The sequence below is a fragment of the Xyrauchen texanus genome, chromosome 1 (genome assembly GCF_025860055.1).
Source record: "Xyrauchen texanus isolate HMW12.3.18 chromosome 1, RBS_HiC_50CHRs, whole genome shotgun sequence".
NCBI lineage: Eukaryota > Metazoa > Chordata > Actinopteri > Cypriniformes > Catostomidae > Xyrauchen > Xyrauchen texanus.
In genome coordinates this window covers 51,205,282-51,231,765 of record NC_068276.1, presented here as the reverse complement: position 1 = coordinate 51,231,765, position 26,484 = coordinate 51,205,282, and the positions used below count along the sequence as shown (strand labels likewise).

Sequence of the window (26,484 nt, the reverse complement as noted above, 5' to 3'; positions counted from 1 at the left end):
TTTCACTTTTGGGTGAACTATCCCTTTAAGTAGGATAGGAAATCATATTCATATGTAGTGAGTGTGTCCTGGTTTCAGAAAAAAGAATATGGAATTAGGAAAAATCAGATTAAATACACTAAAGCGGTTACATTGAAATAGCTGAGGGTTGTTTTTTATTGCTCAATTTCTCTCTATTTCTCTCTCTCTCTCTCTCTCTCTCTCTTTCTGTCTCTTTCTCATACTGGCCACCTGTTGGTCGTCAAGGGACAAGTTCTAACAGACGCTGTCGCACCTGCCTGCCTCTATTTCTCTGTCTCACACAAACGTTTATTACATGCTGTCCCACTTGTGTACATCCTAAATCAGATAACACAATCTGATCCCACACATAATGCACAAACTTCACTAAGCTAAATTCTGAAACTCTGAAAATAAATGGGAGAAAGGCATGTTAACTAGTGAGTAACAAGGGTAACTAATTCTGCTGACTGTTAAGATCTCCCCTTTCATTAACCCCTCCCCCGTTCCATCTGGATCTGGTGTCTAAACACAAAGGTCATAACCCTGCCCTGACCTTTGACACACCCACTTCAGAAGTCAGGTCAAGTTCAATGATTGCCACACGCCAGACAAATCCCCCTTTATGAGGGGGAAACCCGGCTAATCAATTACCTACCCATTCAGACAGCATACACGTTGAGTCTGATCTACATCTCAGAGATTGTTTCTTATACTTGAATTAAAGCAGTTACGTTTTTGAATATTTTAATAAATAATAAATAATTAAGTAAAAAAAATACAAATTATAATTCTCTATCCTAGCATAATGTGCAGAGAAAACTATTAGCAAGCGTAGGTTGATTTCCCTGAAAAGTGAAACACTCCATAATCGAGTTACAGCAGGTTTTTGCACAGCCGAGATAAAGTCTGTATAATTATGCATGACACAATGAGTAATCGAATACTTCATTGAAGGACGTCAAATATGCCGGGTTAAATAAAAGTGATTTCTGTCTTTTGGAACAAGCACACAATGCCAAGGTAAATTCTGGTTTGATTAAGGTACTTAAATGTGGGACGAAGACAAGCTACAATCAGATTATTTAGGTTTGTTAGGCTGAATTCGCACAAATTGGACTGATGCGATTGAAATCGAACATTTAAAGTGCATGCACATAATAACATTGCATTCAAAACACTGCTATTTTGTTTATTTGAGTGACTAGAAATTTGGGTCTCTAGCTCATCTATGACATCTAGACATCCAGCCAGAGCCTGGACTTGAACCCGGTCTCTGGAGAGACCAGAAAATGTCTTTTCACCGACGGTCCCCATCCAACCTAACAGATCTTGAGAGGATTTGCAGAGAAGAAAGGCAGAAAATCCCCAAATGTGCAAAGCTTGTCGCATCATACCCAAAAAGACTTGAGGCTGTAACCACTGCCAAAGGGCGGGAGCTTCAAACAGCCAGCAAAGATATGCAAAGGCCCCAACCTAACCCCTTTCCCTAGCCCTAACTATGTGTGGAAGTGTAGACCCCTTTTGGAGTTGGCCCAACACCCTTCTGGAGTCACCCCACAATCTTTTAGACATTCCCCCCTGTTTGGATGTTCTCAATGGTCCAAAAAGACGTCCATCCAGCACACGTTACATAATAATTTCTCAGGTACTGTCAAGCTCAGTTTGGGTTGAAGACCTCTATTGCACATGCAGAATAACCGAATAATGATTTTGGTATTCGAAAACAAGCGTGTCGAAAGGTTAACCAAATATTGTCTATTAGTGCACATCCCAAGCATTTAGAGTGTGAAACTTGTTTAGAAAGTGTCATTATTTTTGCAATTCCCTTGGTGCCACTAGTAGTGCAGAAATAACACAGCTTAAACTTTTAAATTGGGAATATTTTGGTATGTTGCTTTAAAGAATAAAATATGGGCTGCAAAACCGGTCTTGGAAATGTAGCAATTAAACTACTGAGATATGAAACCGAACCCAGGACTGGCACACACATGCCCATACAATACAAGACTGGACAGTTCCACTCTGTCCAAGTGTGACACTTTTCCTCCAATAAATGGAGGAGTCTTATCAGAAGTTTCAATCAAAACAAAACAATAAGACAACTGGCTCTTTCTTTCTGTGAGTTCAATTTAACTGCGCAGAATGCTGAAAGGTTTTCTGTTGTTCAAATCATGAGCTTTCAGAAGGCTGACAGCAGTTACGAGAATGCCACAGGCTGATGCTAGCTAATGTGTTTTTAATCAGTATTGCATGAAGACTGGAGTTCACTGTGTATTTCAAAAGTGAAGACCAGTTTATCAACATTATGCTTTACTGAGAGCAGGAGAGAGGGAAATCTAAAAAAAAAAAACACACACAAAAAAACATCTTGACAGGTGAAAAAGAGAGAGGGAGGGTTAAAAAAGCTGAAGCGGTATAAAATAGCTCTAATAGTGCTCAAATGGAGGAAATGAACTATGAGAAATCGCTTGATGAGCGCAGCTTTCATTCATATGTTGACATATTTCCTATTGAAATAGGAAGTTTGGGTCTCTCTCTCACCTTGGTCTCTCTCATGCCAGGGTCTGCTGGCCGGTGAACTGGGGGATGAGTAGAAGTCCGGCCCAGTGGGACTGGTCTCCATACTGTCCTCTGGGATCGTCTTAGGCCGCTTACTACAAAGGACAGATGAAAATGCATTGCTAATTAATGTGTTTGTGTGTCTATTATTGTAAGTGTGCTTGAACATCTATACTAACCTGCCAGGTGGGGATGAGAGGGACCGGTGTAAACTCACTCCAGAGTTCATGTCTTGATAATACAGTTGGCTTGGCATGTCGGCCATAGTGACGTTTACTCCTGTACCCTGTGTGATGGGAGCTTCAGAGACAGAAAGAGAGAAATAAGCAATTGACAGATTTAGATGCTTAGTGGTTTTCAACTGGTATATTGTAACCAGTCTGATAGGATTGCAGACTACAGAGGAAAAACCATGATAAATGCAAATAATAAAATACAACTAAGTATATAATTGTGCATAGTTTTCAAAATAAATGGGCTCATCAACTTTTATAGGGATGAAAAAACTCTTAATATATTCTTTGTTATTAATGCCAAACACCTTGTGTCCAATCAAACTCTATTACTATTAAGTGCAAATTCATCTGCAACTAACCAAATTAGGTAATAGATTTGTGACAACCACAATGTGTTTTGTTGAATTACTGGGATTGAGAACCGGTAATTGGTATAGAGATTTTGGCATATTATTGAGCCTATCAGTTCTTGGTAATAATAATGCATTTCATTTTTGTTTCCTTTTGTTCGATAAACACTTTTGCTACTGTGTTGGGACTTAGATCATCAATTTAGTATAAGGAGTCAATTAGCTAAATCTCATTTGACACTCTCTCTCTCTCATACACACATTTAGAAGCTGTTTTCAGAGCAATATTTGCATAAAGGCAAATCCAAACATGAATGTAGTTGTAACTTATATAGAGAGAGAACAGACCTAAGGGGTGTAACAGTCTAAAGTGTGTCATAGATATCATATCTACACAAAAACCACAATAGCCATAGCACCGTTCAGTGGTCTAACCACTGTCACCACCCTTTTTATTTACATACAATAGCATGCCACAGCTAGTTTAGTCTTTTATGAAGGGAAAACTCTATATGAGGCTGCCTTATAAACCTACCATTAATCAAGTTTTTTAGAAGCTGTACTGTGGCAGTGAAATTTTTTTGCAATTTTAAGTAGCATCTTTTAATTTTTTAGAAGTGCTATTAATATAATTCTTTTCTTGCATGAGATTCCAAAGATATAATTTCGGTAATAATATGATGTCATTCAATTAAATAAATCTAAATAACATTTTACAATACATACGTATTGTATGTTGTAAGCAACTTTACAAAGCGTAGTGCATTACAAACCCTGCAGGTTTGAGGAAAAACGTCCTTTGATATTTTATGAGTTAAAATTTCTGCATGCATAACAAAAATATCTCTTTTTGAATTCATATGCAAGGATATGTGACTATAAATAGGACATTTATAATTTTTTGTTTATAATTTTTTTATTCACATAAACATTAACATTTTGCTAGCTTGTTTTCTTTGCAGGTGATTGAGGAGACAGTCTTAAAGTTTAAGCTTCAGTGAGTGTGTGAGAAGAATTTTCAGTAATGTGTGTATGTTCTCATGTATGACATGAGATGGTCTAAGGGTCTGACCTGAAGAAAATACATGTGGTGAACATACTGTCAATCTCTGACTTACAGTAAGCAGGTATGGCATTTGTTCCAGGACATTCCTATGTACACTCACAACAATCCACTCTTGGATCATTGTAACCTCATTTGAACTACACCACAGCAGGACAGAATGGCCATTACGTTTTACATTTAAGACCTTAAGTGTGTAGTAAACCCTCAGAAAGTTTTGCAGTTTTGTGTGCTAAATGGAGCTTTCTGCATAGCCGATCAAAAACGGTCACAATAATGGCAGAGTGTGTTTATGTGGGGCAGGTCATGAGCGTTCTGTTACATGTATGTATGACAAGGCTCAGTTACAGTGTCACAGAGTGCATCACACACCCTTAGGGTGAGTACGAGTGTCTTTGTGTGTGTGTGTGTGTGTGTGTGTGTATGTGTTTGTCAGACCATGACAACCCCATTGGCAATTTGTACATATCTTGACTGAGAGCAATATTGTCCTCAGCCATCAGAGAGAGAATCCTTTTGGAATATCTGTCATTGTCTTTGATGAAGGCAGGCATGTCTACACATAAACTACTGCGTGCTTGCACACTAAAACCGCATGCGCACACACATACAAGACCTGTCAGACTGGATTTTCCACACATGTTCTGGGCAAGTCCCTCCCTTGCTAAATCGGGTATGCTTTAGCATAAAGCTGATTGCCATGTGTATTTACTTAGCTATACTCTGGGGACAAAATTGTCCCCAAAAGTGAGCTAAATCTTCTGGGAATATCTTTAATAAGGAAAAATAATTCCTTAGTAAATATGTACTGTCTATAATTGTATATATATTACATTTATAAATGATAAAAATGTTATTGTGATGTAATGTAAAAAATTGTTTTATTTAAAAGCAGTAGAAGACTTTGGAAATGTCCTTATTACACGGCTTAATAAAAATAAATAATGTTTTAATGAAAACATAAAAATGCAGAAAGGTTAGGCTTAGAGATAGGTACAAGGTTAAGGGATAGAAAATATCATTAGCTCAATATAGAAACAACAAAAGTCAATGGAAAGTCCCCACCATGACAGGAAAAAAAGTGTGTGAATGTGTGTAGTGTGTCGAGACTTACTTCTGGACACTCTCACCAGCTCCGAAACACTGAAGACCCCTGATTTAACAAAGCTGTCTTCCAAGTAAACTGTGGGAAACAAAATCATATTCCTCAGTGACATATTCATACCTAACACATACACATAAGGACATTTCAAATGCTGCATGTTTGGTAAGCGGACATTTGCATGAAACTCAAACATTTTAGTTCCCTTTACAAAAGGCTTCACTTTGATGTTGCGCTGCTAAGCGCTACGGGGAACAGCTTTCGCTGTGAGCCGAGCTGAATTATGTGTGGAACACGTCAATGAACATTGACCGGAATTTATAGCCTCGGTTGATGTAATCATTAGATGCACCTGAGGTCAGGCTATAAATGGATACGTCACCAGGTATCGTCAGAAACTCTTTTTTCAGAGCGATTCTGTTTCTGTGTGTTTCACACACCCTGTCAAAACTTTCTTTCCTCTGTTAGGAGATAGAATCAGTTAGGCAGTGTGCAGTGAACGTTGTTCTATTTTTCTCTTCTGTTTAGAAAATATTATATATATATATTTCAAAAAAAAAAAAGAGAGAATGACTGAAAGCCACAAGCGGTGCGTGTTCCCTCTTCTCGCTCTATAGCTGAAGACGGCACACATCAGTTTTTGCTGTTTGTTTGGGGGTAAGAGCACGCTGCTCTGGCGTTGCAGCAGGGCGGGTCGCGAGCACTGCGATTTGCTTTAACAGGCAGAGTGCGTCGTGCTCGCCTCGCTTGCTTCCGGGAGTCAGCACTCACGAAAAGATTGTTCGTGGGGCTCGTGCATGGATTTGGCTGAGGAGCAAGAGACGGGTTGATCCCTTTCTCTCACTCTCTCCCCAAACCCAGCTGGTCCTTCACATGATCTCGAAGCGCGTTCCGACGCTTCTTCGGATCATGAGGTGGATCGCAATTCTCTTCCCGCCTCCGAGCTTTCCGTCCGCAATGAAAAATCTACGGAGGAATTCCTCGATGTTGTTACTCGTGCGGTTACCAGATTGGACTGGCCACGCGAAAAAGAGACCCCCAAACGCTCCAAATTAGGGGATAGATTTTATCTTCCAGTCTAAGAAAGGGAACGCCTCATGGGTCCCTTCCCTTTCTTTGATAACCTCCATGAAGAGCTTTTTCGCTCATGGAGAACCCCTAAAAAAACAAAACAAAAAAAAAAAATATATGTAAAAACATATCTATATTTTCTTCCCGTGTTCACATACCCTCGACGTCATTATATTCGACTATCGTGGGTGCTGAGGCACGGGGGTATTCAGTGATGCCGCCGGTCGAAGAGACGCTTGAGGGCTATCTCTCGCCGGGCTCGGCATCGTCACTTAAGAAGCCCTCTCTCCCCTCAAAGCCTTGTAGGACAACCTCCACTTTAGTGGGAAGGGCTTATCAAGGAGCAGGTCAGGCTGGTGCTGCTCTGCACACTATGCTGTTTTTCAGGCGTACCAGGCTGACCTCCTGGACGACCTGAGTGTGGGTTCTGCGCTTGACGAGCAAGCCTCAGACCCACCTCGGTCCTGACTGAAGGGAGGCTCAAAAGCAAAGCGTGGCGAGTCGTGCTCCTCCTCCCAGGGATTGGGGACAGTCTCGCCGCCCTCGCCAGCCCCCGAAGCAAGACCTTAGGACTATAAATTCTAGTAAGAGAAAACCCTGACGGTCTTGCGCCTAGATTAGGGGTAGCTCCCTCGGGACGGGCGCGTGCTTCACTTCACCCCTCCGGTACCCCCTCGAAGCCCCTCCATTCCCGCCACCTCTTGGTGTTTCGGGTTGCAGAGGCTTCCGTCAAAATTGGGTGTTTTCAGCTGTTCCTGCATTTTATTCAGGACGCGAAACACCCGACAACCCCTCAAAAGGAAGTGTTAAAATATAATACCCATCTCAGAGATCCTGGCAGCGTGGAAACTTCTGCCGGATATATTCTTTTCTGTGGGTCTTATAAGGGCGTCAGGATTTAATTCTCTCGCCGCTTTTCCATGTTTCAACGGCGTGTTCTCACTACCGTAAACCGGATTTCTTTTTTTTTTGTAAAAAAAAAAACCTCAATCTCCTGGTTAAAGGGGCCATGGTATGTGTTCCCCTTCCAGAGAGAGAGTTAGGTTATTACACTAAATACTTCCCGTTTCCCATGGAGGGTGAGGGGTGGCGTCTGGCTTAGATCTTAAAGCTTGAACTACCCGTGGGTGTTCAAGTCCAAGATGATGCCTGTCAAGACGGTCGTGTCTCAAGCCCTACAACTCGTTTGGCTGGTCACCATCGATCTTATGACGCACTTCTATACTTCATTTAGAAGTTCTGCCACAACATGGAAAGTTCCTGAGGTTCACTTCTGGGGGCTGAAGTCTTCCAGGGTCAGGTTCTTTCACTCAGCCTAGCCCTTTTTACCCGCACATTCACAATGCATGATGTAGCGCTGGCTCCTTGCGACTCCGGGGCATCTGCATTCTGAATTACGTAGACGACTGGCTGATCCTAGCGCAGTTCCAGGAACTGGCAGTTCAGCACAGGGACATCGTCTTAGCTCATCTGTTTCTCTGGGGTTGAGGCTCAACGCCAAGAAAAGCGTCCTCTCTCCCACTCAGAACACTGTCTATCGGGGCATCGTATGGAGTTCAATCTCAATGCGGGCACAACTGTCTCCTGCTAGGATTGAGTCCATTCAGATCACCCTGAGCAAAGTCAGGCTAGGTCAAGGTTGCACTGTTATCAGTATCAACGATTTCCAGGTCTCAGGGCGAACGCGTCCACGGTGATCCCTCTGGACCTTCTGCTCATGAGACCGCTTTTGTTGTGGCAAAAAGCCAGGGGTTTTCTTCCAAGGGCCAAAACCCCTGGGCTAAATAGGGTTACGCGCCTCAGGCTTCGTTCCCTTTCTATGTGGTTCAGACCCGGTTTTCTGCCTTGGGTCCCACTCTAGGTGCGTCTTGTTGTCGCAGACTGCTAACGACAGATGCCTCCCTGACCGGGCGGGTAGCGGCCTTAAGTGGTCAGTCCAGCTTAAGAGGATAGGAGGGTCGTCAGCTCGGTTGTCACAGTCTCTGTCTCGGGTTGATGGCTGTATTTCTGGCCCTGAAATACCTCCTCCTGAGGCTGCCATGTCTTGGTGCGGGTGGACAATACAGCGGTAGCCTCTTACTTAAATCTTCAAGGAGACCCACGTTCTTGTCAGCTGTATTTCTGACACGTCGGATTCTCCTTAGGGCCCAGGGTAAGCTCCTGTCACTCAGGTCAGTTATATCCCTGGATGCCCGTAATACGGGAGCAGATTTACAGTCCAGACAGGAAATACCAATGGGGAGTTAAGAACTCCACCCTAAGGTAGTAGTTGCCCAGAGTTCAGCCAGCAAGGGTTTTTGCCTCTTACTGATAGCACCGCGCTGGCCAAACAGGGCTTGGTTCTCGGAGCTAATCTCTTCCCTCGACGGCTTGCCTTGGGCGATTCGAACAGGAAGGATCTTCTATCTCAGGCACAGGGCAATATTTCATCCCTGCCCCAAATTGTGGAATCTTTCATGTTTGGCCCCTAAGGGTACCAACTGAGGGACACAGGGCTCTCTCCTGAGGTTATCGAGACCTTTTTAAATGCCGAGCTTTTTCCACTTGGAACAAGTTTGGGTGAGATCTTAGGGCAGAAGAGGACCTCTTCGCCTCTATGAATAGCGCAATGTCTCCTCTACTTCTCCCTGAAATCACCCAGCCCCCTTGGGTCTGGACGTTAAGACACATACATGACCCAGAATGCGTCTGTATGTGTTTCTCTCCCCGGTTTCTCTGCTCCCAGGAGTCTTGGCAATGTTCACTAGCAAGGGTCTTGCCTCCTAATAATGGCGCTGCGCTGGCCGAACAGGATATGTTTCTCGGAGTTAATTCCTCTCCTCGACGGCTCGCCTTGGGCGATTCCGAACAGGGAGGACCTTCTCATCCTTGAGGTCATCGAGAGCATTTCAAGTGCTAGGGCTCCCTCCACTTGGACTGATCTGGGTAGATTTTACAGGGCAGAAGAGGACCTCTTCGCCTCTGTTGATAGCGCAATGTCTCCTCAACTTCTCCCCGAGTTGCCCAGTCCCCCCCCCTCCCCCTCGGGAGGGGCTGAACGTGGAAACGCAAATGCGCCTGCATGCGTTTCCTTCTGCTAAAGTTCTTATTACAGAACCAGCTAACTGCCAGTTTGCTTCAGTTCTGGATTTTCTGTAGAAAGAACTGTCAGCGGGCACTTGCCTCGCCACTGCCAGGCTCTATTTGGCCACTGCGGTTTGCCACGGCTTGGTGGGCGGGGTGCCCTCAAAGAGGCATCCTCATTATTGCCCGGGCCTACGAGGCGCGCGGTCAAGCTTCGCCAGTAGGTTTCAGGGTTTCCATTACATTTCCATGACTTTAGCAGTGATTCGTAATTACTGGTTTCTAAAAATCATCTTATAGAGACTGCAATCACAAAGAGCAATTTCTAGAGAGGAGCATAACTAGAATCATTTATATTGACAGTAGAAATTTGCATACTGCTTTTTAAGAACTTTTCCATGCCTGGAAATAACCATATAAAAATGGACTTGGAACATGATTGAATGTCATTGTCGATTTATCTGTATCACGCTTTAATTGTTTCATAGAGCGACATTATTTTCAGTACACCAGCAGATTGGGTATAATTACGTAAAGGCTTTGATTATAGATGTGGGTGTGATTGTATGTGCAAATGCATTGATGTCCATCAGCATGTTTGTGCAAGTATACATTAACATACCTGGAGGGTTCTTGCCAGGCTCATTGTTGCTGGGACTTCCTGACTGCTGCGAGTCTGTAAACACAAATAAAGGCGGCGGATTAGAACACAAAAACCCAGAATGATCAGCAGCTCTACATACTGTATGAAAGTGTTGCACCTCACTATAATTTATCATCCTGTTCCAATGCTTTCCCAAATGTTTGTTTAGATCTTATTTACAGCTTTTTGTTGTTATCTTGTACATAAGGAAATTAGACAAATTCAGTATCAGATTACACAGACACACTATACATATAAAAACATGTGTGTCTCCATTGATGCAGAATTGCATGTTTGTATGAAATTTAAAACACTAAAAACAGCCCAAGAACACCACTCAATATATGAGTTTCAAAGAAAGAGGAAAATTGTGCATTTCTCTGTAACAGACAGCAGTTATTGTCATTGCTGCCCCATCGTTCTTTCCAGGAAAGAAACTACAGTTACTCGGTCCTGACAGGACAGGCCAGATGTGTGTAGAAACATGTTTTTTTCTTTCAGTGAGGGGGAACGAGAGTAGAATGAGGGAGGGAGAGCAGGAAGGTGTAAGAACAGGCAAAGGCAAGGCTAAAATATGCCTCACAAAAGTAAAATGATGTTTTTGTCCATCCGTAAGGAGACACCCATACGTACAAAACTTAGCTTGAAGTACATGTGCAAAGTAAAAGAATGTGGATGAAAATGTGGAAGTAATTAGATGAATACTGCCTGTCGTTGATGTATGCTTCAATGTTTGCATTGATTAATTATGTTACCTTACAGTAACTTTGGGAGGACAATCCCTACATTCTACAGTGTTAATGATACACAATGGCTCATTCACCTCATCCTTTCATAAACTTGTTCAATTATCTGTTTTTTCCAAGATCACAACTGAGCTGCAAAATCACCACATTGTGGTGCAATCTTGGGAGCCAAAGAGAGGTTTCAGGGATTCTGACCACTACTTTGATGTCATCAACCTCAACTGCCCAACTCACAAGCAAACATACAGTACCAATGGCAGCATGTGCTTCAAGAGAACCACTGTGAAGGAGGATCAAGATATGGTCTCTACAAAATGGTAAGTAGTGGATTTTTCATTATATATGTAAGAACCCACACACACCAAAACAAACTTTACAAGGACTCAAAAAAGACGAAGTTGGAGCAGTGAGCAAGTGTGCAAGTTTTTTTCTATTTTGATTAAGTAGTGGATTTTTCAACAGCTGATGTTGATACCGATATCAAAAGTGGCTGATGGTCGATGTTATTATACCTGCTATATTTTGCCCCGCATAGGCAAAAGCAGTAACTACAGATTGTGTCAAAATTTAGTTATGAGTAAAAATGAGTCTTTTAGACTATGAGCTGTCTTCTGACACACATTTTTGGCTCACCTATGCTCAAATTTAGGGAAAACAGAGTGAGAAAATGTTTTAATCCATATTTGGCTGGACAGTTTAACGATAGCAAAATAGCCTTTCATAAAATTGCTGAATTGAACACTTTACCAAATTTTGAATAAAAAATGAATTCAAAATCTTTATTAACCATCGGCAAGGCTTTCAGTAGATTTTGGAACTGACAAAAGGGAGAGCTAACACTCCTATCAATCAGTGAAGTGGATATGATTATAAGCCAGTTTATCAGTCTCTCACTAATAATACGAATTAAACTGCAGGAGAGAAAATGAGCTAGGACATCACTCTTGTTCCTCCATGAGCTCCATCTCAGAACTGAAAGTTAGAGGGGGAGAGTAACTGATAGAGAGAAATAAAAAAGATCTGACCATTAAACCGATCTGCAAAAACAGAATGTTCTTGGCTCCAACTCAACAATGACAAAGAAAGGGAGGGAACACCATACATTAAGAAGAAAAAAGGTTGGAGAAAATTTAAGATAGAGGGAGAGGGTAGAAAGAGACTACAATAAGAAAATCCTAACTTGTGGTGTGTGGTACATTTGTGAGGAATCTTAACCCTTGTGCAAAGTTACTCAGAGGTCCTTAGAAGACAAACATTTCAGTGTCTAAAAACTGCCATAAAAATATTATATATTAATGTTATTTTCCACTTTCACTGACTTTTTTTTAACATTAGTCCTGCTCATTACTACTAAATATTCATACATTTTCAGGATTTTAACCCTTTAAATGCCAGTTTGTTAACATAATGCCACTGTTGTTTTTCACACACACACACACACACACACACACACACACACACACACACACACACACACACACACACAAACACACTCTGAGATCCATACCAACACATCTACACAATTTTACTGTAATCATTTATTCATTTGGCTTGCAGTGCTCTATAATACAGCAAACAGAATAGGAGGAGAATAGGAATAAAGCATGTATTTGCTCCATAGGCTAAACAAGAGAAAAATGGTGTCATCTGGTGGAAAATAATCATAATAATCATAATAATAAGCCAGGGCTCCCGAATGAAAGCATAATATCACAGAATACATGATTTTATGCTTTAATGGCACTGGGATCAAATATTGTAATTGGTTTCAATGGGGACATTTTTGTCCTTAAGGCCCAGAGTATAACTAGTTTGTGTACACAGTGTATTATAGAGGTATTATAGGAATTGAGGTTGAAATATCAAAATTCCCCCCCAAAATACACACCTTTGGCAAAATGTATGCCATTGGCATTAACATAAAAAAATTAAAAAATTTAAATGGACATTAGGAATATTTTTAGGAAAAAACTAAATTGAAAAAGACAAAAATGTCCCGAAGGTCACACAAGGGTTAAAGTTATCTTGGAATTAAGCTAGGGCAATTGTCTTCTCACTGCAATAAATAACATCTTAAGTGGTGTTTGAATCAAGAAAGCCTATTGGACCGAAAGCTAACAGCTGAACCTTTGATTGGATGCAGGCAGGTTGGCATTGTGACAGTGCCCGTTCCTATGCCAACTACCCTCCCCCCACCAATTCACGTGCAGGTTTTATGCCATCCATCAGTCTGGTTAAAGACATCTCCTCCCATGCACATTGCCCCAAGAGAAAAAAATAAATAAATCGAGAGGCTAGAGGAACAGTTTGCATCGAAAGGTACAATCTAGCATAAATGTTAAGTGATTTAACACAGGACACAGACAACTTAAAACATCACTGATCTAGATATATTCAACATTACTGTACGTGCAAAATCACCAGTCATACACTACAGGATTGATGATACAAACTAACTATGCCTCATTTCAGCAGGATTTTCAATATTTTAGTAATAAAAATGCAGAGGTTTAAGTTTTTCAGTGCCATAGCTACAAGTGCCAATTCTTTTGTTATGAACCTAATAACATTTTAAAGTACAATATGACAGAATATGTATACATATAAGAGTGTGTGTCTGTGTGAGAGGTTGTGTGTTTTACACATGGTGGAGTGTTTGAATAAGCGATCGATGGTTCACTTTGAAAATAAACATTTATAAGCCACACATTTAAACAGTTTGGCTAGGCTAGGGCTATGTGGAGTGTGTGCGTGTATGTGTGTGTGTGTGTGAGAGAGAGAGAGAGAGAGAGAGAGAGAGAGAGAGACAGAGCTCCCAGAAACACTGAGCTTCTCCAAGCACAATAACCCTTGGCACCTAACAGCCCTGCCACTTGTTTAAACAAACAAACTGTCCAAGGAGAGAAAGAGGAAGCGAGAAGGCAGGCTGAGGAGGGTAAAATTAATCTCTTTTCTTTGTACAGTACCTGATAAAGAAAGAGAGTGAGCGAAGAAGAGATAATAAGGTATAATTAGATTTCTATGACATTTAGAAATTTATGACAAGATTTTCAGAGCGGTAGCTAGGGCATTGCTTTGGGTAATTTATCAATTTTGTTTTTTCCATCCCCGTGGGCAGCTTTCTTGTAAACATTAGTTATCAGTATCAGCAACATCCTAAATCGGTCTGGCTAAGGTGTTCTGGATGGTTGCTAGGTGGTTGCTAACTGGCCTACCACCAAGTCTGTATGATACTCTCGAGATGTCTTGGGTTCATACTTAATGTAAGCCTATGGGAATTTGTTTGCCTGTTTTATGGTCCACCGGGTGAATATGGTAAGGCCAATCACTTAGAAAAGTAATAGCACACCCTTTTTAAACAAGCCACACAATTTTAGGGATCGTTCATATCTGTAGTACAAACAAAGTGTGCAAAGGTTTAATACTTAGGGATTTCTTTGTTTGCATTAACAACCTAAAAGTCTAATAGGAAGACACTTGATCTAGGATAATATCCAAATGAATAGGAGTAAGATGAGCTCATTTCTGGATGGGCACATTTGAGCTTCATAAATACGAGTGGTAATGTATCCTTGTGCCACCCTATCTGCTGGATCTCATCCATACAACTGTCACAATAACACAATCGGCACATCTTCCACCTGCAAGGTAATGCAATGTCTTTTTTTAGGAAGAATATCTCCCAATACTCCAATCTTGGATCTATAAACCCAAACATGCAAGCTCACACACACCTACTCTTGGCTCTGTACCCATGTAACCCAACCAGCCTCTTGTCTTTTTTTTTTTGTGTGCTTGGTTGAGAGCTATCACATACTTCAGCAACTTTAATTCACTGTATCACACCCCTGGCCCACCCCGCAAATGCACGCGCAAAATCGACCTGCCGCATGCATACCGTCGACATTTCAGGAGGAGGCGTCTGGCAGCCATTTTAGAAAGCTGCACACATGTACTGTTCTGCTTGCCAAAGAAACCAGGCCTGAGCCAAGTTCTCTCTCTCTCTCTCTTTTTCTCACCCTATCCTGAGTCCTGAGCCAAGCACCCAAAGAAAGCAGAGGGAGGGAGAGAGAGAGAGAGAGAGTCGAGGACATAGACAGCGAGAGAGATTGAGAGGCAGAAATATCTCCTAATTACGGGCTGCCCTGGCCGAAATGTTTTGAACGGTACAGCTGCAATCATGTAAATATTGTCTGTGGCTGAGTGACACCCAGCGATTGAGTGTGTGTGTGTGTGTGTGTGTGTGTGTGCTGGTCATTGGCCGGCATATGGACCTCATAGTATGATTATGACCGCACACGTACCCAAAAATGCACAGAGGCAGATCTTTGTTTATTTTTCCCTCTACCAATCAGTCCACGCTTCTTTCCTTTTGCATCTCTATTTATACTTCCACATCAGCTTTTTCTCTGCCTTTCCCTTTTCAGTATTTACATCTTTACATCAATCTTTTTGATGCATATCTCTTTTTTCTACCTGTTTCACATTCTCTGCCTTTTCATTTTCCTTTATCAATTTTTCTCCTTTCGCTTCTCCCTTCTGGCAATTGTTGATAAAACGCACAGCTGTTTATCAAAGTTAGCTGTACCCAAACACAGATATAGTAAAGAAAGCAGCTTGCCAGCTCTAGAGACTGAGAGATAATGTCATAAAATGATTGTGTTTGTGGGCAGTGCACATAATAATGGTCATCTCTCTTTTAAAAGCACACCAGTATATAGACTGGTGGTCATATGCCAGTTTTAGTTTGTACCATCTCACTCTAGTAAATGCATTTCAATATTTAATTAATTAATGTCATCTATCAATTTAATTATTGAAATATCATACAATGAGCAAATTAAGTGCATCCTGCTCAATGTATTTATGGCAAAGCATTTTTTGAAAACTACATATATTGGGAAAAAAATCATATTGCGATTATTGAGGTTAATATTGCGATATAATAAACAAATGGTATCATGAGTCAACTTGATTGTTTATCAAGGAAAATGCACAAATAGATTACTGATAATGCTGAAATGTGTATTTTTCAACTCAAACATACAAAAACTAGCAACAACAACAACTATAAATGCAGTGTTTTCAAATTAAAATAATTTTACAAAATTAAATAATAACATCTTTGCATTACTGCAAACTGTTGTTGTTGTTGTGTACACACACACACACTTTATTGTTGTTGTAATTTAAATTTTATTTTTCACATAAGATTGATCTCATCAATGATGCAACACGTTGCAAGTTGCAGACAGCGGGGGTGAGAGACGAGCATCTCCGTGTTAGAGTGCGCAGCAGCCGGCAGAACTTTAAATCTCTCCCGGTCAGATTGGGTCTCTTCCACAACTGGTTGAAGCAGCTCTGACCATACCGAGAATGACAGTTTTGGAGTTTGTGTTTATTTACATGGCTTGCTCCCATATTATATGAACTTTAATTAAGGATAAAATAAAGATATATCGCAAAGCTGTGATCTGCGTTTCTATCAGACACTCGAACTGCAGACAGCAGGGGTGAGAGACGAGCATCTCCGTGTTAAGGTGCACTTTAAATCTCTCCCGGTTTCGACTCCCGCTCAGATTGGGTCTCTTCCGCGACTGGTTGAAGCGGCTCTGACCGCACAGAGACAGTTTTGGAGTTTATTTACATGTCACGCTCCCATATTATATTAACTTTAATTATTGATTAAATAAAGACATATCGCCAAGCTGTGATCTGTGTTTCTGTGTTATTTTTTCTGGCCACCAGTTCAGTGTCAGTCTGCTTGGCATCCATCTTCACCTGATTTCCACGCTGAACACCGGAAACTCACATGACCACACGTGCCACTCCCTAAACTGAGACTGACTGGTCATCTTTTTATTAGTGGTGTGGAAAATGGGCAAACAGCTCTCAGAGAGAATGGGCTGTCATGTCCACACATGCACTTATTTATTTAATACATTCGCAGCATTTGCCGTCATATAATCGCACAGGCTGACATCGCGATTGCGATATGATTAATCGTGCAGCACTAATTAAGACCTCTAAACTAAAGAATTGACAGTTATGCAAAATGCCACCACACGATACAGAATGAATGTTCCAGTCAGAGTTTGCACTACAAATCATGACAGATCTGAGTTGTAATATATCTCTCATGGTCTATTTTTATCTGCAATTAGTTCCATATCATAACATAGCAGTGTGTGAGTAATAGTGCAAAAAATAAATGTTTATAAAGTCATAATCAGCCACTGTAATCGTGATTTTTGTGAAAGTTAATAAAATGAACAGTTGTTGTAGCAACTCTTGTGTTAATTTCAACAAGAAACTACGAAGAAACGAAGAATCCGGCACTTAAAAGTAAATGTTCATTCTATGAGACTAGGTTGCCTGTATGCCTGAACATGGTCGCGTGACGGTTGAACTGCCGAGTGTCTTTAAGAGGATTTTCTGTGTTGCAGAATCCAGGCTCTGTAATTGGGACAAGTTTTTATTAAGGGCTCTGATTAGATTACTACTCCACTTTTCTCATATCAAGTATCCTTTCAAAAGCAGTGTCTGCATGTCAAAGATCAGACTACACACACACACACACACACACAGACAAACACACAGACAAACAACGACCCTCTCACATAATCTATCCATAACACATGCACATTAACAGATGGTTTGTGAAAATGGGACCAAAGCTTGAGTGAGTCTTTTCATGGAAAGACACCCACCCCCCCTTCCAAAAAAAGAAAAGTTGCTCCCCAGCCACACATCCACATTAAACACTGGCCTCTGTTTCTCGCCTGAGCTTAAGCACTTGATTGCAGACATGAAGAGGGGAGGCTAAAGTCACAGTCTCTGGGATGAATGAGAGATTGAGCGGGATGAATGAGAGATTGAGCAGAAAGACAGAGAGACAGGGGGTGGGAAAAAGAGAGTGAGTTGAAAAGAGGAAGAGAACAATGGTTAGACAGGATGGGGATGTTAAATAGCAGAGGGTTGGATCGAGCTAAGACAAACTACAGATAGAGAGAGAGAGAGAGAGAGAGAGAGAGAGAGAGAGAGAGAGAGAGACAGAGAGAGAGAGAGAGAGAGAGAGAGAGAGAGAACAAGAATGAAACAAAAGAGAAATTGTGTGTGTGTGTGCATTGCAGACTGCCTTCTGTGGTCTCAAAAAAGTTGGAAAGAAAAGAAGTGTCTGGGAAAACAAGTCACTCAGGCCACCATACACACACACACACACACACACACACACACACACACACACACACACACACGTGAATGCAACTTCAGGCACACGTCTTCACAATAACACACAGCTATGCACTGTGTTAATAAAGACATACAGGCACAAAGCGTTTACAATGGTCGAGACACACACTGCATCATGCAGAGATCGCTGATGTACACATGCAGTTCCCATGTCAAGACAGGACTGAACCCAGGGTGGCTCATCAGTCACATTAAAAGTGAATGAAGCACTGTGACAGCACTGTGACACTGTTTGTATGTGTGTTTAACAAAGGATGCCTATAGAGCGCACATCAAATCAAACTGGCTCACAACTGCTGTGTCTGTCCTTAGAAAGTCTGGTTTTATAGAAACGCTTTTGTCACACTTTCTTTCCAAAGGGGCCTTGGATCTCAGTCGTCATAACACACATCAATAAGATGACAAGTGTCGACCAAACCTCTCTTAAATGCCCCCCTGACAGCATATCATTTCAACTCATATTGTTGTTTGATTGGCTGAGTGAACGGTCCATTTGCATGAGTGTGCGGCTGTGCATGGAGTCGTGGTATGCCACCGTCTCCTTGATCCATCCGTAGCTGTGGTAAATATCCAAGCCTTTTTGTAGCCGTCAGATGTGAGGAAGGGGAGGAGTGAAGAGAAAGAGAAAGGGAGGGATGGAGAGAGTGAAACTATAGATTCAATTATGCATGCACATCCCCATTTATGGAGTGTTGCATGGACAAGGAGGGGGACGGAATGTGAACCAATTCGGCTGTACGTAGCTCCTGTCAGGAGAAACACTAATGAGGTGACACTCAGTGGTTGGAGCCCAGCCAAAACAGTCCATTAACTCTACACAAGTAGTTAAGAGAAGGAGAGATGGGGAGGGGAATGCATCGAGAGAAATGAAAGAAAGAAAGAAAGAAAGAAAGAAAGAAAGAAAGAGAGGAGAGAGATAGAATGACTGTTGGGATGTAGTTGTGAATGCCATAATGGGAGGCCAATGGCTGTGAAGAGTATGTTAATGACCGGTAACAGTGGTGTGTGTGGAAAGTGTGTCGGCACTAATGAAGGTCCATGCAGGCTTCAAACTAAGCTACAGGTAGATACCTAGATGAAACGGAATGAACTTACAGCATCTACGAGAGGAACGCACATGAATGACACCACAATGTCGGAAATATCAATGGTATATCTTTGAAGGAATGTACTTTGATAAATACAAGTTAATCTAAATCGACAGAATTTGTGGCATAATGTTGATTGCCACAAAAATATTTAAACTCATTCCTTGTTTATTTAAGCCTCCTATTGTCTTAAAAACTGCACCCTATTTTTGTCTTTCGGGTCATTTTTGACCCCTAATGAAAACCATTTAAAATATTAAGGAAGGTGCTGTAATATTTATTTCTGCCATCTAATGATTTAGGAGAAATTTATGTTCAATAGGTCTTTTATCATTGGGGGGGCTTTTAGCCCTATTTTAACCTATCATATAAAACCATGGAAATAAAATTATTTACTAACTTATTACTAGTACTGTAGAAAAATATTCTGTGTGTGTATGTGTGTGTGGATGTGCATGTGTGCACATACTCTGTTTGAGAGAATGTAATAATTTATTAAGACAATGGAAGAAACTATTTGTTCTAAACTGTAATTTCTCTAAACAAATTATATATAAATTGAATTTTATTTAGTTTGTTTTGACGGTCTTGACAAAGTTACAACATCTGGTTCCAGTACCATAAACTATGTGGTATTTCTAATGTATTCTTTCCCTGTCCAGTAAAAAAATGCTTCTAGACAATAATCGTGGTTACAGGAAGGCACTTACAATGGAAGTACATAAACATTAAAATACACATTTTCAAAAATATAGCAACAAGACGTGAACATTAAACACCGATCTGCCACAACATTAAAACCAACTTCCTAATATTGTGTAAGTCCCCTCCTGCTGCCAAAACAGTGCCAACCTGCATCTAAGAATAGCATTCTTCTCACCACAATTGTACAGAGTGGTTATCCGAGTAACCATAGACAGTTCGTAACAAGTCAATTCGAACCCGTCTCGCCATTCTCTGTTGACTTCTCTCATCAACAAGGCATTTCCATCTGCAGAACAGCCACTCACTGGATATTTTTTGTTTTTGGCACCATTCTGAGTAAATTCTAGAGACTGTTGTGTGTGAAAATCCCAGGAGATCAGCAGATACAGAAATACTCAAACCAGTCCATCTGGCACTAACAATTATTTGTATTTTTAATACATGTAAACAAGATTTTAGTCTGATAAACCTGCCTACTAACCTTATCTGTGTAAAGTTATATCCAACTGCAGATAACGGCAGTAACACCTGTAAATTGGTAAATGATGTAACGCCAGGAAATTACTGATTTTATCACACTAAAACATGTTAAGACGTACTGTATAATGCTCATATCTTGTGGCTATACTTTTGAAAAAGTGTGTCTTTTGATGTTTATGGACTGGCCCACATTCACTTCCATGATAGGTACTTTAATGTAACCATGATTTTTAATAAGGGATGGGTCAAAATTATTTAGTGTGGCAGTTCATATAATGGCAAAAAGGCTGTCAACTATTGAACCTGGAACAAATCCTTTAAGCCTCGATTTTTTCAAGTACCCAATGCACCCATATTTATGACCAAAAATAACTTCGAATATCACATTGTAATTACGACTTCTGATTTTGTAAGATGAAACTTCTCAAGAGGACTGAAGTTGAATGAACCAAAATTAACCATTTTAAGCAATATTTATATTTTTAATGCTTCTTTTAGTCATTAAATTGTAATGCTTCTTTTATTCATAAAATTTTAATGCTTCTTTTATTCATTAAATTCTCACTAGAGCACTGTTCCCACAACCTCAAGATGAAGAACACAAATTAGCATTGCACACTTACTGTACACACTTGCAGTGTGAGAAGAAATCTTGTTTTACCACTTTGTTATGCTTCGATTGTCAGAACATGTCATAAAAAGTGCATCATTGTTCTAAACCATGAACAGTTACTCTCCTTTAAATAAATATGACAAGAAATGTAAATGTAGCTTCAGTAGAGCAGTATGAGCAGCACCCTCAATTACTCTACAGTCTAGAGTCTACAGCATCTAGAAGGAAGGTTCGATTTATGCTAGCAGTGGAGGTGAAGCCGACATATTTTCATATTGTAGCAAACAGAAACCAAAGCCGGTTGGTCAGGATTTACACAAGCATATTACCTCAGCTGTTTCTGCAGTTTATTAAAACAACATTAAAAAGTGGGTTCTTTACTTTCATAATAGACCTATTGAGGACATATTTGTGGCTTTAGCGTTAGCCAATTATTCTTAAGTTCCTGAAAGCAGAATGTTGCTGCTTCTAAATTGTCATACTTACACTATGCATTAAAAGTATGTATTTCGCTAATGATGGGATAGTACACACTTTTGAGTGTACAGCAATAGAGTATGCCTGTATTGGGACAAACAATTTCCACTTCCTAAAAAGTTTGGACATTATTAAATAAATGCTAATAAAATAATAAATGATTTGTAAATTCTATTCACCCTGTGCTATATTGAAACACTACAACAACACATTATTTGATGTTTTACCTTGTGAAATTAAATGTAAAAGTTTAAATTATATACACAGTTCAAATCAGATGCTTGCAACAGACTCCAAAAAAGTTGCAACATTCGAGTGTTGCATACTATGCTGCTTTGCAATCCTCACCATTTTTTCTCACCAAGATAAAAATCATATTTGGACACATTACTTCAAATCTCGCATTTTATGGTACGTGAATTGTGACGCTGAAAAGCACACAGACCAGTATCCCTTTTACAACTCAATTTCCTTCAGCTGCAAGTCATCACTGTGCCAACCTCAGCTGATAGTCAAGCTTTCGTCTGCGGTAAGGGGCAAAGGGGTGTCAGCTCAAGCATGAGGAGGTGGGGCAATGTGCCAGCACAGTAGAGTAGTAGTACCCAAGTATGGCCTCACTCCAGCTGGGCCAGAGGCGACAGACAGCCACTGTTTAGCACCCATACACACATAGAAACACTTGCACACACCCACCCACAACCTAATTAGGATGTTGAGGGAATTATTGGATCATATAATGCCACATCTAAGGCGAGATCTTGGCCAGAAACAGACAAAGGAACAAAGCAAGCACTCATTTAGACAGCTCCACTGGCACACACTTTTTGGAACAAGATGGGGGGGCATTACAAACATAAAAACTGACTCCCAACATAGCCAACAGATATCAGAGCACTTTTATAGTGCAAGACACCACTAATTTCAGTGTGCAAAAAAGAAAACCTTAGCATGGGATACTGCAGGTGTCTCTCGGTACAACAGCACTATATTATCTGTGAACTGTTCTTCACTTTCTGTGCCCTGTCTAGTCTGATTGTCCCTTGATTAATGGGTAACAATCTTCTGGTGTCAAGCAACGATGTAAATAAGCCAGTATAAGCAGGGAGATAAAATTCAGAAAGCATGTAAAAAAAATAAGTCCTGCTGTGCCATTAAAGGTGAATCCTAGAAAATAATAGAAAATTAGAAATGTCTTCATGTCATTTGGCATTTTCTTAATATGCCTAATTTTTATATACTGGAATAGTCTTTAGAGATTGATGCCTGAATCCATCAGAAGTAGATCACATGCTGAGAGCAGAGCTCCCAGCAGCAGATGTTGATTTGCACTTCCATCTTAGTAACCTGAGAGACCTTCCCCTGTACCATCTTTATCATTTTCTCTGGCCCCTACATCAAATGTATGTTAACTGTCCTTACCTAAACATCATTTACAGTTGACATGTATCTGAACCCTCTATGGAAGGAGCATCAAGATAAGGGCTGGTACACTTTCTAATGCAAACGTGCCTGAACATCACAAAGTCCTGATTCAAGTCTCTAAAGACTCTGTTGACCTAAGTCCCAAGAATATTCCCAGTTAAGACTCTTAAAGACTTTACCATGCTTAGCTCATTGCCAAACTAATCTATGCCAGTATAAGAAGCCAATGGAGAATCTAAGATTAGCCTTCAACCATGAGGGATTCTGCCCACAGCTGCTGTAACACTACCAGGTAAGGACTTAAAACAGCTCAAGGAATGTAAACAAATAAGAACTAAGTCACTTCCAATTGTTCCAGTGTGAAACCTGCTGGTAACCAGTTAATTTAGCTGTTTTGTAAATTTTTTCATGAAACTGACGACCAAAGGTTCTCTTACGAGAGGTTCTCTCGTATTGCGTAAGCTAGCTTACGCTACGGGAAAGATTCATCTTTTCTGAAATATTGAAGCCAAAAAATTATCCTTAATTTTTTATCATTTGTCAACGCAGTGCAGCAACTGCAGACCTTGAGCGGGCTAGCTAGCGAGCTCATCGGTTGCTCTGCGGCAACTGCTGCAGCCTATAGACGAACTTGGGCGAACTCGCGTCCAATGAGAGGCGTCTGCACGCTTACTGCATCAAAGCCCGCCAAAATGGGCGTGGCTAGAGTGCATATAAGCGTAGTTCGTAGGCTGGAACCCTGATTTTCATCTCTTCAGCGAAGCTCTTCGCATCTCTAAACTGGAAGCCGCGTCGCCGTTCGAGGGGCATCTAGCAAGCTTGGACAGCGCTCGAAGAAGCCGGCCGTCTCCGCCACCTTCAGCCATCCTGCGAGCTACGCCATCCGGCGACGTATCCTTTTTTAGAGCAAGCTAGTTCTTAACGAACTTCACAAAAGAGTAACGAGCGTCTTTTTTAAGATGCCTCGCACCACTTGCGCTTCATGCCGCGCCCCTCTCAGCGCCGGAGACCGCCACATCATCTGGCGCTCTCTGCCTGGGACTGGGGCATGCAGAGCTCGCCCTCGCTGAAGGCGGATGCGACCTCTGCGAGGAGCTTCCGATGTCGACCCTGCGGGCTCGACTCGAAGCGCTCAGAACCGAAGCCGCCGCGCCGCCTTCCGTTCTGCCGCGTAGGAAAAAGCACCGCTCCCAAAGGCTGCCAGAACCGGTGATAGAAGCGACTGCCTCGCCGGAGCCTCTCCCTCGAGCATCGCTCTCACCCTCCCCGCCCCCCCGGGACGCGCAGTTGCCGCCCAGGGGCCGCACTGCTGCCATCTCGGAGGACGAGGCGGAGGATAAGGGCTGTTCCATCATGGCTTCAGACAGCGAGGAGTGGTCAGGCTCCCACGCCTCCTCCTCGGCCCAGGAATCCAGCAGGACCCGCGGCGGGGTCGAAGGGGAACTAACACGCCTTCTCACACAGGCCGTCGACTGCCTCGGGCTCGAGTGGTCACCGCCCCCTGAGCAGACTCCCAACAGACTCGACGGCTGCTTTCTTCAGAGCCGTCGCCGCGCAACACCCGCGGCCCGGGCCGCTCCCTTCTTGCCGGAACTCCACACTCAAGGGCTACTCCTCCATCCCCCGGTCGAGGATTCGGTAGCAGCACACCTTTGCCCGCCCTCCGTGAGATGGCGGTCTAAGCCAGTGCTCCCGTCTAAGGCCTGCAGAGCGACTTCCGCCTATGTTGGCCGCGCCTATTCCGCCGCCGGCCAAGCCACATCTGCTCTGCACTCCATGGCAGATCCTCCAAGCGGACCTTCTTCGGGAGTGGGATGAGAAAGGCAGGCACCCAGAGGCTGTTACAGATCTAAGAAGCGCGACGGACCTCGCCCTTCACGCCACCAAAGCTGCAGCCCAAGCTCTAGGGAAGTGCATGGCCTCGCTGACTGTGACCGAGAGACATCTGTGGCTAACGCTAGCCGACATGGGAGAAGCAGAGCGCTCCACGTTCCTCAACGCACTGCTCTCTCCGACCGGTCTCTTTGGCTCCGCGGTGAGTGGCATTGTTGACCGCTTTTCAGAAGTCCAGAAAGCCACCCAAGCCATGAACCTCTTCCTGCAACGTCGCGCTAGCTCCTCTGCAGGCCGCCTACGTGACCAGCCTCCTGCACGAGCCTCTTCACAGCGCCCAGCTCAACAAAGTCAGACTTCTCAGCGTCGACAAGGCGGCCGCCCTCGATCGCGCTCAGACAGCTGCCGCAGACCGCCGCCCCCCGCGGGCATCGGTCTAAGGTTGCGCTGAAACCTGAGCAACCGAAGTCCTCCTAGCCTTGTTGAAAAAAACGACGGCTCAGTCCCGCCGCGGCCGGACCACCGTCAAAGCTTCGCCCCCTGTCAGTCCCCCTCTCTCAGGCTACTACAGTGGTGGATTCAGCAGCCAACAAGCCGGTGATACTGCCCGCTTGCCTGCACCCAAAGCTGTTTTCACGGCGACCCAAAGAAATCTTGTAAAGAGCAAACATGCCTTATGTGTAGAAAATGTGCCCACAATCCAGTGTTCACCCCTACACACAAGCATTACACTTCCCGTGTTCCTATCAGAGCCCACTCACATAAAGCGGACACAGCCCGCTCGAGTGTTAGAGTCAATAAACGCGCCCACGAATCCGTGCGCGCGCCCCTTCCCTGGCCGCTCTGTCACACGACCAGCCTTATGTGTAGAAAATGTGCCCACAATCCAGTGTTCACCTCTACACACAAGCATTACACTTCCCGTGTCCCGATCAGAGCCCACTCACATAAAGCGGACACAACCCGCTCGAGTGTTAGAGTCAAAAAATGCGCTCAAGAATACGTGCGCGCGCCCATTCTCTGCCCGCTCTGTCACACGGCCAGCAAACACTTCTCTGTATGTAAGTCCCGTGCCCGTGACTATGCTCGTGCATCACTTAACAGATGTGACTCTTTCCCCATTCACCTCAATCGGGAAGTCACTCACAGAACAGCCTATCCCTGCTGTCTGCGAGCAGTCATGCATAAGCACAGTAAGCGCGCTCACACATTCTGTTCAGCGTGCTGTGTGCGGCAATCAGGGCGATTTGGCCATTCACCCTCTAGCGTTACGCTTCAAAGCGTGGGAAGCTATCCCAGGGATATCCAAATGGGTGTTAAGCACAATAAAACAGGGCTATTTGCTACAGTTCGATCGCCGCCCTCCCGCTTCAGAGCGCTGCTCGAAACTATTGTGAACACGGAAGCAGCCTGCATGCTTCGCTCAGAAATAGCAAACCTTCTGTGCAAAAGGGCCATAGAGAAAGTGCCGCCTTCGCTGAGCTGAGTCGGGGTTTTACAGCCGTTATTTTCTTGTTCCCAAGAAAGACGGCGGCCTCAGACCAATATTAGATCTCAAGGGTTTGAACAAGGTGCTTGCAAAAAGACCGCTCAAAATGCTTAAAATCAGGAAACTCCTCACGCATACGCGCCAGGGGACTGGTTTATCTCTCTCGATCTGAAAGATGCCTACTTTCAGATTCAGATAAATCCCCATCACAGGCCATTCTTGAGATTCGCCTCGACGGCCAGGTTTATCAATACACCGCCCTTCCGCTCGGCCTGTCTTTAGCACCCCGT

The 26,484-nt window shown here is 42.6% G+C and overlaps 1 protein-coding gene across 5 annotated transcripts in view; it reads right to left on the bottom strand.

Moving 5' to 3' along the window:
- LOC127647705 (nuclear factor 1 B-type-like) overlaps nucleotides 1-26,484 on the bottom strand; it is a 150,592-nt gene that overhangs the window by 33,399 nt on the left and 90,709 nt on the right. For all 5 annotated transcript variants that reach the window (XM_052132165.1, XM_052132130.1, XM_052132157.1 and 2 more), the window contains exons 3-6: nucleotides 10,070-10,123; nucleotides 5,326-5,394; nucleotides 2,742-2,862; nucleotides 2,545-2,657 (exon numbers count right to left, since the gene is read on the bottom strand). In XM_052132165.1, coding sequence (XP_051988125.1) covers nucleotides 2,545-2,657; nucleotides 2,742-2,862; nucleotides 5,326-5,394; nucleotides 10,070-10,123 — 357 coding nt within the window. The remainder of the gene's footprint in view (nucleotides 1-2,544; nucleotides 2,658-2,741; nucleotides 2,863-5,325; nucleotides 5,395-10,069; nucleotides 10,124-26,484) is intronic.